The sequence below is a fragment of the Mugil cephalus genome, chromosome 3 (assembly GCF_022458985.1).
Source record: "Mugil cephalus isolate CIBA_MC_2020 chromosome 3, CIBA_Mcephalus_1.1, whole genome shotgun sequence".
Taxonomy (NCBI): domain Eukaryota; kingdom Metazoa; phylum Chordata; class Actinopteri; order Mugiliformes; family Mugilidae; genus Mugil; species Mugil cephalus.
Genome location: NC_061772.1, coordinates 14,758,087 through 14,772,220, shown reverse-complemented (window position 1 = coordinate 14,772,220; position 14,134 = coordinate 14,758,087). Strand labels below are relative to the sequence as shown.

Below are 14,134 nucleotides of genomic sequence, written 5' to 3'. Positions count from 1 at the left end.
CCCCTGCTCTGCTGCAACCACGTTGGAGGTGGAGCTTCACGCGGCGGTCCGGTTCCTCTCCTCGCTGCTCTCGGGTCTGCGCTCGCCGTGTCAACAACGTCGTCTCACAGGGGAGAGAAATGAGAGCAAGGCCGCAGTTGAGGAAGTGAGATGATAACATAACGGCGCATCGGTTGCAAGGTTTCCTTCTTTTCTTTTTTTAGTCGTCTCCACCTCTTCGTTGATCGGACTGCAATGCCGCCGCAGCGAGTATTCGCCCTGCCGAGGCAGCAATCTCTGCTCCTGCCCGCGGTCATCAACCCGTTCGTGCAGGACACGAAACTAACCAAAGCCGCTGTCATCAAAGTGAGTATGATTGAAACGCGATACACCTTCATTGAACTCAAAGGAATAGCCGTCGCCTTTGGTTAACGCGGCTCACGCAGCTGTGTGAGATTACACACACACACACACACACACACACACACACACACACACACACACACACACACACACACACACACACACACGGCGTGTAACCCAGGGCCTCTAATCTTCTCCTGCGAGGCTTTGGCTTGTAAATGCAGGGCAGACAATGAGACTCGTTGTTTTGGTTTCTAGAAAGCTGTCCGGTGATGCGGCTTTCTAGACTCGTGCATATACCCCCCGAGCTTTGCAAAGCCAACAGCCGTGCGGGCTGCAGCTGGGCGGTGTAGGCCTGTAACTTTGTGGCTGTGAATGTGTACCCTCCCCTCTCTCCACGCAGTGTGTCCTGCTGGGAATCTTCCTGGTCCCCGTCCGCGCCGTCCTCTTGTCCCTGGTCCTGTTGGTGACATGGCCAGTGTCTGTCCTGATAACCTTCAAGCATCCTCTGAAAGGAGCAGTGGAGCCAATGACAGGCTGGAGACGGTAACTATGGCTACAGACACCATCCTATTGCAACACAGCCTCCCTTTAGAGCTGCCCACGCCTCACCAGCACGGCCCATTTGCTATGAAGCCTATTTAATCAGAAATAACATTGAAAAGAAAAGAAAAGAATGATCAAGCACAAGCTGTGTATGTTGCTCACGCTTAATTTCACTTTTGCTTTTCCTATCACTGCAGTGTCATGCAAACATCTGTCTAGGCAAGGCAACCACGAATACTCATGGTTCCTATTTTTATCATCATTGTCATGCTTCACCTGCAGAAGGAGCACTCGCTAATCCCTTTAGTGCATGCACTAATATGAAGATTTTTTTTTTTTTTTTTTTTTTTTTAAACATATATGCTGCAGGAGCAAGAAGTAGCAGAGGTAGCTGCATTTCCTGGCTTCATAAACTGGACAGGAAAGCAGAGCAGAGGCAGCATATTCTCAAAATAATTCTGCCTGACGTGACTTGAAGAATGTGCAGCTGCATGCACGTCTGCTGAATCATACTTTCCAAGATCATATCTGTCCCTCTAGCATTACATTAGCTCAGTTCCCCTCAGCTCTCAGGAAGGAAACAGTCAGGGGTGTTACTGGGGACGCGGCTGAGGGGAACCGAAAACCCAATTCATCTCTTGAGGTGTAGAAAACGCAACATCTAATGCTCAGCAGTAATATGAAGCGATGTTAATTCTTATATTATCACGCGTAATCATGTTATTGTGTCCTCCAGTTGGACATGTTAGACAGTTGGACAAAATGTGCACAATTAAGTGTCAAAGGCGTGCGGCCTAACAAACGGTAGAGTAGCTGCTGCTGCTGCACCGTGCCATGTTGCACATAGCTGACTTCTTGTGACCTTAGACCGCCACGCTCATGACATATTGTACATTTATGAATAACGTGGTGCAGGTGACTGACGGAAACAAGAGAAGAGCTTATCTTGTTGGGTTCACATATTAATAGCTTTACGGTTCGTGCACTCAGATATTCACAAGTTGGTTCTCAAGTCTTGAAAAACCATTTTCCTCTGAGAAGGTCAGAATCAATATCTCAACAGCGTGGTATTTGACACTATAAGGCGTATTTAAAGCACTCTCCCCTTATCATTTGCAACATCAGTACTCGCTGGTTCTCACCAGCTCTCCTCAACCACTGTCACCTACCAGGCTTTAGACCATTATATGCTCTACAGCGTATTGCTCTTTGCTCCTGCATCATGAAAGGGGTCCTATGTTAGCTGTAATAACTTGGCAAAGTAATGGGTTAAATTAAAGCTTTTTATTCTAAACCCCGTGTTGCACCCCTTTAAACTTCCTGATCGCTTTCGCACAAGGTTTAATGCAGCTTTAGGTGGTCATAGGTTTGCGCTCCCTGACCACATTTTTAAGGCTCCACAGTGCCGCTCGTCATTTTGTCACAGTGTTGCGAAGTACCCCATTCTGTTACATTCTCCCCATTCTCAAACGTCTGAGGAAGTAACAGCGGAGAGTACATTTGTTGCAGTTTCTGGGTCACAAAAAAGTACACGATGGTGCAATTCTTCCTGTTTCTAAAACACATTCATTCGTGTGTGTGTTTGTTACAAAGCATTTACGAGATTAACCAGAAAAAGTAGCTAAAATGCTGTGTATTTGTTTCTGGTGTCAATTAGATGTTGCACTGCTGGTGCGAAATACATATTTATTTTTTTTTTTGTTGTCACGTCCAGGTTTATGTGTCGAAGTGTGATGGCTGCCTTGGGGAGGGCTTACTTCTTCTGCATGGGCTTCAGAGTGGTGGTGAAGGGCAAGCAGGTCGGCAGCAGCGAGGCTCCCATCCTGGCCGTGGCCCCGCACTCCACGTTCTTTGACGGGATCGTTTGCATCGTGGCCGGCCTGCCCTCCACTGTGTCCCGCGTCGAGAACCTGGCTACGCCCATCTTTGGCAGTGAGACTCTTTTCACTTGCACTGTTGTTTCAGGACAGGAAAGTAAAGGCGTGTGGGCCCCAGTTCTTGTTATAACTCATTCCATGGTGTGTGTGAACTCGAGAAAACATGTCAGCCTGCCTTCCTCTGACTGTTCGGTTTCACACCCTTTATGAGGATGTGCTCATTTACAGATGGCTTGTAAGAATTGTAACAGGTAGTCATTAAGCCACGCAGACTACTGTGTATACTTATCAGTTGAGGGGGTTGTAAGTTGTAAACATTATGAATATGAATGTCCTTCCATCTTTACGATAGTAGTGACAGAAAGAGGTTTAATATCCGTCACACAGTGACATCACTGGTGACTATTGTAATAGATGTGACTTATTTAACACCAATAAACAACAAAACCAATCCAGAGATGCACGAGAAGTAATAAATAAAAACCAAACTTAATTTTCCTCCTCTTAGCATGTATGCTTATGTCCGTGTTTCACCTTCTCTTCAGGGTTTGTGCGTTGTCTCCAGCCGGTGCTTGTGTCTAGAAAGGACCCAGACTCCAGAAGGAACACAATCCAAGAGATTGACAGCAGAGCCAAGTCAGGAGGCCGCTGGCCACAGGTTTGTCGCAGCGCAAACGAACACAGCCTTAAAATTAACCACGTGTGAGCGTGAATTTTTTTTTTTTAACTGCAGAATCAAGAAGTTCGTCAGCGTAGAAACCTCAAGATGTTGGTTTTGCTTCACAGGTTTTTTTTTCTTAGTTTTGGAGACCACACTGGGGTTTATCACTGTCTGAGTAAAAGCAAACTGTGAATGATGACTCAAATTAACTCAGAAGTTTACTTTGTACATCGTAAGCAGCAGCAAAAACATTGCATATTTCATAAAACATTATAGAGCACATGATTTTAACAAATTATTTGTTCCTCAGGTGCTGATATTTCCGGAGGGAACGTGTACAAATCGCTCGTGTCTCATCACTTTCAAACAGGGTGAGATATGAAACCTGGATTTTATGCAACTCAACAACGCTACAAACACTGAGACAACGGAGAGAACTCCTGATATTACACTTTTTCATTCATGCATCATTTATTGTGGACGGTGCATTACCTTCTTGTTAACTGATATTCACAAAACAGGATGTCAGTACGGTACAGTCATGCAGTCATGTTCCCCGTCCCTCCTTTAGGTGCATTTATCCCAGGGGTCCCTGTGCAGCCTGTGATTATGAGATATCCTAACACACTGGTGAGTGATGGTGATATCGCATCAATCTCCTTACATTTTCAGAACCACATATACAAATGAATTATTACGCTGTGTTTTCTGCCTTCAGGATACAGTGACCTGGACTTGGCAAGGTTTCCACTCGTGAGTATGTTTTGATACTCTAGTGCCTCTGGGAGATTTCTGATGTTTCTCCTTCAGTATGTGCGTTTTTTGACTAAAGTGCTAAAGTAATGGTGACACCTTTTGTCAGTACTGAACGATTCCGGGTGTTATATAGGACAGTGGTAGCTTTTTGAACCAATTGCGGCTCTGTACATGAGCGAGTAGATGCTGCATGCAAGTGTGTCATTTTCTTCTGATTGCATTGATAAAAGTCATTATAGGATTCAACCAACACAGTCGACACAACCCACGCATTTTTTCAAAACAAAAAAAAAATTCAGCCTAACCCAATTTTGATTACTCAAGAACAATACCACTTAAAGTGATTCTGACTTTTGTGATAGCAACTTCAAAGCCTCGGCTTTCAAAAGAGACCAAGATCAGGCATGGGCTCAGAAATGTATCATGAACAGCATTCAGTTTCTCTTTGGGTGTGTTTGTTTGTTTTGTTGCAAAAGGGCTTGAACGATAACAGACTGTCCTGCTTCGATTTTGTGCAGGAAGACGTTGCTGCTTCTAACGCTGTGCCAGCTCTACACCACAGTAGAGATCGAGGTAAGGAGCGCTCTGATCTCGCATGGTGGAATTCAGTTCAGCAAGCATTTCAGTTCTTTTCAATAACTTTTACATTAGACTTTCTAAGGTGACTGTTTGTGCAGTTTTGCTGGTTGCATGATCACTGCTGTTGACTTACACCGATCATGCATAACGTTATGACCACTGACAGGGGCAGTGAATAACATTCACCATCTTGTGACAATATAGTGCTCTGCTGTGTTGTGACAATGACTAGTTCAAGGGAGACCTACGCAGCATCAGGGAGATGGTCATAATGTTGTGTCTGATCGGTGCACGGTATATTCCAGGGTGCAGGGTTTTCTACAGGAGGAGATTTGGCTTCCATGACTTTTCATGCCAGCTTAATGTGTTTTCTTTCAGTCTGACCTTGCATGTGACCTTTGTTCATCTGTTTGTTTTCTGTGTCAGTTCCTGCCGCCCCACATCCCCACGGAGGAGGAGAAGAAAAGCCCGGCGCTGTTTGCCAGCAGAGTGCGAGAAACCATGGCCCAGTGAGTTTGGCTTGTTCTCATGCCTGTCACGTATTATGTAAAGTGCTTTGTGCGGTTGTTAAAAGACGCTACACAAATAGTTTCCGTGCTTAAAAGCGCACATTTTCCCCCTGTATTGCTCCGGTGCAGGGCAGAACAGAGTGCAGTTTCGTTTACGATTAAAAGCAACAAGTACTTGAGGCATATTGAGTCATTTGAACCGGTACCAACACACTCAGAGCCTCAGACCTCTCCCTAACTTGCCTGTTGAGCTGTGATATGCAAAGTTAGAGCTCAGTTGTTTTATTTAATTCCAAACACACTGATGCCTTCTGTTTACAAAATGTCTGCGTAATGACCATGAGGTTTGGCAATTTCAAAACTGGGACAAACATAAGTCTGTTCCTGCCATCTCTTAAGACAGGCATGTCAAACATACGGCCCGCGGGGCGGACCCGGCCCGTTGGGTCATTTAATCCGGCCCGGCGTAAATTTCTGAGTATGTCAAAAAAAGAAGCGAGTCTCTAGCTAATTTCTATTAAAAGTTGTTATTTTTTAAAATAAATACAAACCAAATGCTCCCTCCGGCCGCTAGAGGGCAGTAAATGTGTAAAAGCGCTCACGTCAAGCATGCGGCACTGACACGAGTTAGTCACAGGAAATAAACATTCGCAACGTGATGTGTCCAAGTAAAAATAAACCGGCAATCTTGCTTCACCATTCACCACTACTAAACAAGATGGCAACAAAATGGCACTGTCAAAAAAAAGAAGAGTGGACACGGAGTGCAGAGTTTTCCAGGAGAAATGGACCGAGAAGTATTTATTCACAGAAGTGAATGCAAAACCAGTGTGCTTGGTATGTAATCAGCAAGTTGCAGTGTTCAAAGAGTTTAATATTCGGCGCCACTCACCATAAAGACAAGTATGTCATATTAAAGACAATTAATATTGTGCAGTATATTCTCAACTTCAGTAGGCCCAGCCTAGTAGTTTGATCTGATGTAGTCTAATCCTATTGCCCATGCACTGCTATAACTTTTTTATTTATTTTATTTTATTTTGTATTTCTTTTTTCATTTATTTCAAAGCAGTATGACAATTAAGGCGAAAATATTTTTTTTATAGCTCCCACTTGAGTTTGTTTAGTGTGGTGAGTTGGTTCAGGTGTAAAACTGCATTCACTCAACTGTTAAAATAAACCAGTTGTTAACACATTCACGGCCAAACATGAAAAATCATTTTTTTCCCATTGTTTTTGAATAAATGTGTTGTGCTTAGAAAAGATCCCTTGTCATCCGTGATTATAATATGTAGGGTAGGCTACAAATGTAGGCTGAATGATAAAGCATAGTACTGAAAAACAAAGCTAAATATTTGGAGTTGACATTCTTTTACTGATCCGGCCCACCTGAGAACAGAAAGTCTGGATCCGGCCCCAGAGCCAAACTGATTTTGACATGCCTGTCTTAAGACTAATGTTTCCTTCTGGCTGTTGTTACGGAACTTGTTTCCTAACTATGTACAAAATACCGCTGATAACGATAAGAACTTTGTTGGAGGGAAGCAGTTAACAGGGAGGCTACAGCCCTTCCCCCTGCACCGTTTAACCCTCCGGACCCAGGTACTGGACCCTGAGGTGCAGAAAGGATCAACATCTCCAAATCATGGCAACCATATCCAAAACCAAAGTGTTAACAGACTTTAGTCGTGCGAGTTTCAGGTGGACAACAACCACAGGTGTTCCTCCCCACCGGTCTTTTTGAACTGAAGGAGCTACTTTAAAAAGTGGTAAAAGCTCTTCAAAAAGCTCTACAAGTCTCTTGGTTTGTACATACTACCACCTGGATGACTGAGAACCTTCGAAGGGGATTACAAAGTTAATATTCAAGCTGACCACCATGAACGCAAACCTTCTGCTTTCAGTGCCTTGGGGGTTCCGGTGACTGACCACACATACGAAGACTGTCGCCTGATGATCTCAGCTGGCGAGCTAACACTTCCCATGGAGGCTGGCCTGGTGGAGTTCACCAAGATTAGTCGCAAACTCAAGTAAGAGCATCTCACGCAAGGGTTTTTTAAAAAAAAAAACAAAAACAAAAAAACACTGAACTGCACCTAATCTTTTGTTTTGCCTTTGCTCATCTAGTCTGAAGTGGGACAACGTGAGGAAGGAGCTGGAGGGTTTTGCAACTATGGCCAGCTCCTGTAAGGGAGGACGCATCGGCATTGAGGAGTTTGCCAAGTTCCTGAAGCTCCCTCGCAACCCAGCCCTGGAGGAGCTGTTTGCACTGTTTGACAGGGTGAGGGACGTGGATAGAGAATGGAGAATTCCCTTTTATAGAAGTCTATAGAAGCTTCTGTTTGTATGTTATCCACTTTTATCAGTTGAGACTGTTATTAAATACACAGCATATATATTGAAAAAGATCCAAATGTTCAAATTATCGGTGCATAATGATTTTTTTTGACGTAGATAATGCGGATTCTGTTGCTCCACTTCTAAATTCATCACTACCAACACGAGGGATGCATATAGTAAACACTGGACAATACACATTCGTATCATATGCAGATTGTTTGCATTTATTTGTCGCTATATTAGAACACTGTAACAGTGACGTACATCCAGCTGCACATTTAACACCACAGGTCTTCTTATTTCTGTCTCTGTGATCTGTGCAGAACGGCGACGGCACCATCGACTTCAGAGAGTACGTTATCGGCGTGACCATCTTGTGCCGGCCAGCAAATACAGAAGATGTTCTACGGATGGCTTTTCAGGTAAGGCAGATATAATGTTAGGACACTGACGTTCTGTAAACTAAATATTTTTGTGTCCTGGGATGTGAATTTAGAAATTAATATAAATTATTTCAATTACTTCTAGCTTCAATTTCAATTGAACATTTCACCCTTCCGGTGGCAATTTGAACCACAAGCCTCTACCTTGTACAGTATTTAAAAAAAAAAAAAAAAAAGTGTATTTGAACCCAAACTGAATAAACGTAGATTGTTTCTTAAGCCTAAAATCTGAGAGACAAGAGCGACATTATACAAAAAGCAAGTGAGAACAACACATTGGTGTAAAAAAAAAAAAAGTAACGATCCCACATGGGGCCTGGATTCCAGTGTCCTGGTTTATAGTCCTGTGTGTGACAAGACACAAGTCAGTTTATTAAGTTTCGTGACGATTTCACTTGCTGCTTACTTACTGAACTTTGTCCTCTGAGTATATGCTTTTATACAAGTAAACAGAAATGCACTGGCGTCCACCACACCGTGTCACGGTAGCTAAATATTTTAGGTCTTATTTTGCATATGAAAACTCTCACTCTCCGCACTCACTCATTTGCATCCCAGATTTCCTGCTGATATTGATTTTGGACTGGATTTTATAACTCTTATCCTTGTACGACTTTCATTGTAGCTTCATTGTAGTTGCAAAAAATAAATATATATACACATATATGTGTACACAAACAGTACAACACAGTACATATTTTAAAAAAAATTCTTCATATTAATAAGCTAAAGAAAACTGTAGTAAGTTTCCTCTAAATTTCCCAGCCCCGCCTCGCCTGTCGGTCTGTAGCAACAGTACTGTAGGAAGAACAGAGGCAACATTCAGCGAGGCTTGGATAACGTCAAGTTAACAATGTCTGTCTGTTGTGAACAGCATGGAGTCATTTTGCTGACCGTAAGGTCAGATGAAACCCTTTTGGTGTTTATGTAATGCAACTGAAATGCGTTTTTTTTTTTTTTTTGTTGTTGTTGTTGTTGTTTTTTGCGCAACCGATTTATACAAACAAATACCCGCAATTGTTTTGTAGGATTTCCTGACCCATCTGGCTGTATTTTATGTCTTTTTTAATAACACTTTTGTCTGTCTTGAATGTGCAAAACATTATAAATGCGCACGCCAATTTTTTCCTTTGCTGGCTCTGCTCTCTCGCACAGCTGTTCGACACAGACGAGGATGAGAAAATCACCCGAGAGGAGTTCACGGCTCTGCTGCGCTCTGCTCTGGGTGTGTCGGATATAAACATGGTCAAGCTCTTCAAGGAGATTGATGCTGATGGCTCGGGTTTCATCACCTTCAGTGAGCTGCGTTTTAGTTTTTAAATCTCAAACGGCATTTCCAATCAGTGTTTTTCGCTGTCGGCGCGATATGTGCAGTAAAAAAAATGAAACGCTGGTTTTTATCAGTAATGATGTCACCTCCCTCATACTACACTGTGTCCTGATGTCTTTTTTTTTTCCCCCTCTGTGCCTGTGATTCTTCAGACGAATTTCAGTCCTTTGCTACGACCCATCCAGAGTATGCCAAGCTCTTCACGACCTACCTGGAGCTGCAGAGATACCAAGCGATCCAGGAGGCGTGTCCTGGTGATTTGGAACTGACTGGTCAGGCCTGCTCACAGGGAAAGCAGGAAGACGGCGCTTCTGACAAAAAAGACGACTGAGACCTGGGATAACAGTGACCTTTTCTTGACTGCGGAGAAAAGAAAGAAATGCAAATCTGTCACCCGTCATCTCGTTGCAATATAATTAGCAGATCCAAGTCATTGCCACGCCAGAGCCATACCATTTTTATACATGGTTTTAGAGTGCTTCTATTTTCAATTTTAGTGCCTTAGAGAGATTTAAAAAAAAAAAAAAAAGAAAAGAAAAAAAAACTTCCCCAAGTCATCGCACAAGGAAATTGTTTTGTGACTTTTTACATTTGTAAAGTTTTGTGTGTGCTTTTTGGTAACGTGTCAACATCTCAAGAAAAATCTATTGAATATTGAATATGAAAAAAGAAAATATGTACTGTATATGTTTAAAAAAAACATGCCATCAGTGTTTTAGCAATGTTTTAATCGTCTGAACTGCAAAACATTTAGAGTTTTAGTCTTAGAGAAAATGTTGGGGGCCCTGGTCAAGGAAAATATGAGTTTTTTCATGGTGGGGTCAGGGGGCGGGGCAAAACAACTTTTTCAAATTTTCCTTCAGATTTCCTCAGTGTGTTCGACGGCTTACCCTTTCTGGCGCTGATATTAACACAGCCTTGTGTACCTTATCCCTTGTCTTGTTTTTGTTTTGTTTAGTTTTTTTTTAAATGAGTGGAAAAATTGCCAAACCGACACATTTTACAGCAGAGTCCTCGTGCTTCTGTGTTACTGTTTAATTAGTGTACAAAAAAATTTTATGAAGATATTTCCAGTCTGGCAACTCAGAGATATTCCATATTAAAGCTACAATGAGCACAGACGCTGTGCATTACACTTTTTTTTTTTTTTTCCAGCGCTCAGGGACACAGACCTTGTAAGAAGGCTGTATAATTAGCCAGAGGTTTGCTTTGCATGTGTACCTATTTGCATTTCTACTGAAGATTGTTGTTGCTGAGACAGCAGCGTGTCTGTGCAGCTTTACGTTTACTAAAGCAAATGAACCACTGAAAATAGGGCAATTTGTGAGCAAAAAGGCAACAGTGCTTCTTCACAACAGCATATTCCGGCGGGGTATGCTTTCAGATTAGCTAGAGGCATTGTTATTTATTTAGTACAGTGTATTGCAATTATGTGATGTTTTCTCTTCTTCTTCTTCCTTTTTTGTTAACACTGCAAAGTTTGCTTTTTAAAATAAAACACGGAAACAAAACCCTTTCCTTGTTAGTTTTTTTTTTCATGTTCAGCGCAGAGGAAACTTGTAATGACTCTGTTTGTAATGAGGGTGTTAGCGTGATGAGTGTGTTGCAGCTGCGCTGCTGGTTCTCCAAAACCACCACAAGGTGCCAGCAGTTACCTATCACAATTCTGTTTCGTGTGCGTGCTAATAAGTGTCTGTGTGTGTGAGAGAGTGTTTTCCGTCCATTCGCCTGTAAGTTTCAATGCCTTTTGTCATTTTGACCCGTGCTTTCCTTTGATGTCAATGAGGAATAAGTTCAGATTTGAGGTCAGACATGCGTTTGTAGGAGAACGCTCAAGTGTGTTCGTGTGTAGCCCGGTGCTGAGCAACGAGGAATGATTTTGAAAGCCGTAAACATCTATAGAATGATTTAATGATGTAGGTAGGGAGGTATTCTGTCTACATGGAGGTATGTGGAGGTATGTGGAGGTCTGGACGTTGAAATGTTATGAAGTGAAGCATTAATTGTGTAAAGGAAACGCAGGTGCTGCAGCAAATGTAACGTAGGTCTGAAATGCTAAAAGTAAAACGGAACGTAAAGAAAAAAACAGTTCAGGAAATCTATCATTTTTGTTCAAAGCACAGAAAACATTAGCAGTCTTTGAGAATTAAGTATGATTTTAATTTATGTGCAGTGGGGTTAGGCCCACAGCCCTCTGGAGGACAAGCGGTTATAGAAGTTGGGAATGAGAATTTATGTGCAGTAGTTTTACAATGCAGCATCGTGTGTGTTCCTTATCTTGGTCTGGTCTCTCTCCAACCCCACCCGTTTAAGTTTATGAGATGGGAATGAGACGTACTATATCTATATGTAATAAAAATTTGAGAAATTCAGTTTTGTATTGACTGTACCTCTGAATTTGAATACATCTCAAATCCCAATCATTTTCACCTCGTGGCTCCTTTGCTTTGTCACACATTCGTTGGCTGTCAGCTCACGAGACAACGCAAATGTGTTACGTTCAGCGCGCAAACACGTGCTCGCACACTCACAGACACACACTCAAAATGCACACTCTCTCTCTCTCTCTCCATATGCACAGAGGAGGCTGAAATGAATGATGAAGAGTGGATCTCTTCATTAAAAGCCCGCTGTTAGACAAGCTGTGATTTCCACCTTCAATTTGTTTTAACCTTTTCAAACGTACAGAGTCTCATTTCATTTTAATCAAAATTGATGAGGTGGCATGGAATCAATTAAATCACATTGTTGCAGCGCGGCACAACAGTGCGACTCCTTCCCCTGCCCGCAGCTCCCGCTCTCCTCTCTGGCCCCCGCGCCCCCTCCATCCTCCCGCTTCTCCTCTGGACGGCTGTTGTATATTGCTGTATCCATTTCAGCCCTGCCTGCGGGGTGATCCTGTCGCAGTAGATTGTGGGAGATATGTGTCGGTAATCCGATTTGGTCTTCTCAGGACCTGAGTGAGTGAGCGGCATCTGTTTGTGGACGCGGGCTGGACCCAGGCCTCGTACGGACGGTGGACTCACTGTGCCAGGCTGGAAGGAAAGGTCAGGGCCGACAGGCCTCGCCATTAAGTTGATGTGACACAACTATGTGGCTCAATTTAACCAGGTGGCCCAGCTTCTAAGAGGCAAAATCAGGACAAGACCTGGCTGAGAATCAGTCCAGCGCGTGTTTCACAAACTTTCAGGATAATGTTTAACGACTGTTTTATGCTGCTGCAAGGTTATGAATATTATTTGTATAGTTCTGGCACCTCTTTAAACACAGAATATGCAGACCTTCCCAAACACACGTGCGACTACAAAAACACAGACTGATTTACTGTTCGGTGCAATAGTTTAACGCATAATAAAAAAAAATAATAGATAAGCGATTTGACTTTGTTGGTGTTAGGATGTCATGGGAATGTTGTGTAAGAGGAAAAAATATACAGTTATTTTAACTTCGTGGTCCTATAGAATAGACTTCCCTGACTTTAACAACAGGATACTTGGGCGTGTGCATACACCCCCGTGACCCCTCCTTCGTCCTGCGTGACAAACATGCATGTAGGGATTCAAAGGGGCAGCGGAATGCGCATCGACACTACGGAAAACTGTTGGTTGCAGCTCCAGAGCATGCTGAGATGATGTAAATGCTGGATAAAAAGTGAAAGATGTACAGCCCACTCATGGCTGGAATAAAGCCCTGAAAATCAGTCACGCTCCATCAGTCATACATAGATGACTGTAAATGTGTTTTGCAACAGAAAACCTTAACACCACTACTGCTGGAACCACCGCATTTCAACAATGCTTGGCAGCATGACCCAGGTGTGGGATGGTGTGGATTTTTAGGCATTTTTATCGCGGTCCATGCACACACAAGCACACATCCAAAAAACACACGCATCTTTCACCACCCTTGACTCCTGCGGGCTCGGGCCTGGCAGCCCATCTCCTCCAGCTCTTTGGGGAGTTCCTCCAAACCTCATTGTTACATTTCCTTATCGCACCAGATGACACCTTGTTGATTTTCTCTCTCCCATTATTCTCACAGGAAGGTTATTGTTTCTCATTTCCTGTGTGATGGTTTATAGAAACAGTGAAGGTCCTGGTGAGGGCAAGGTTTGAGAAACTGTATAAAACATCAGTCAAGCAGCGCCGGTATCGTAGCCATTATCTGAGGCATTATCTACAGCCCAGGTTTGTTTTCTTGCTCAATGTTTTGGGTGTTTCACATCTCTGCGTTTGATTCTTTTCCAGACGGCTTTTTGGACGACGGGGCAGCAACTTTTCCTGTGTAATATTCGAGGATGGGTCAGCATAAGGTTGTGGAAAAGACATTTGTCTTTCTCTCGTGAGCGAAAAACGTCCAAATAAGGTGCAGAAGTATTTACGGAATTCAGTCAGACACGACTCTCTATGCTCCACGAGACGATGACAAAACATGGTCAGGTGCTAGTAAACAGCTTTTCTCCTTTTAACGTCTGGGAATGAAGTGAGAAAAACTATGATGTGTTTCAGCATTAGTGCCGGCTCAACATGACGTTTCATGCAATTGTAGTGCATTTCCAGATGTTGAGAGGATGCTGTTTAGGAAACAAACTCGCTGTCAGGTGATGTGACGCACGCTACTATCTCAACAAACCTATACAGCATGTAGGGGAAACAGACTTAACATTGCTGGGGTACTTAAATCTTTTTAGATACTAGTAAAGCCCAGAGGGTGAAACTTAATGACACTCCTCCTTTAGTGAGGCCTGCAGA

At 43.0% G+C, this 14,134-nt stretch overlaps 1 protein-coding gene across 1 annotated transcript; it reads left to right on the top strand.

Moving 5' to 3' along the window:
• Positions 1-24: 24 nt before the first annotated feature.
• lpcat2 (lysophosphatidylcholine acyltransferase 2) lies at positions 25-10,894 on the top strand. Its single transcript, XM_047581365.1, has 14 exons — positions 25-345; positions 746-888; positions 2,603-2,820; positions 3,311-3,423; positions 3,737-3,797; positions 3,998-4,056; positions 4,145-4,179; positions 4,701-4,755; positions 5,188-5,270; positions 7,175-7,300; positions 7,398-7,551; positions 7,934-8,032; positions 9,209-9,350; positions 9,536-10,894. The coding sequence occupies exons 1-14, from the start codon at positions 235-237 to the stop codon at positions 9,712-9,714; spliced, it is 1,578 nt and encodes a 525-aa protein (XP_047437321.1). The 5' UTR covers positions 25-234; the 3' UTR covers positions 9,715-10,894.
• The last annotated feature ends 3,240 nt before the right edge of the window (positions 10,895-14,134 follow it).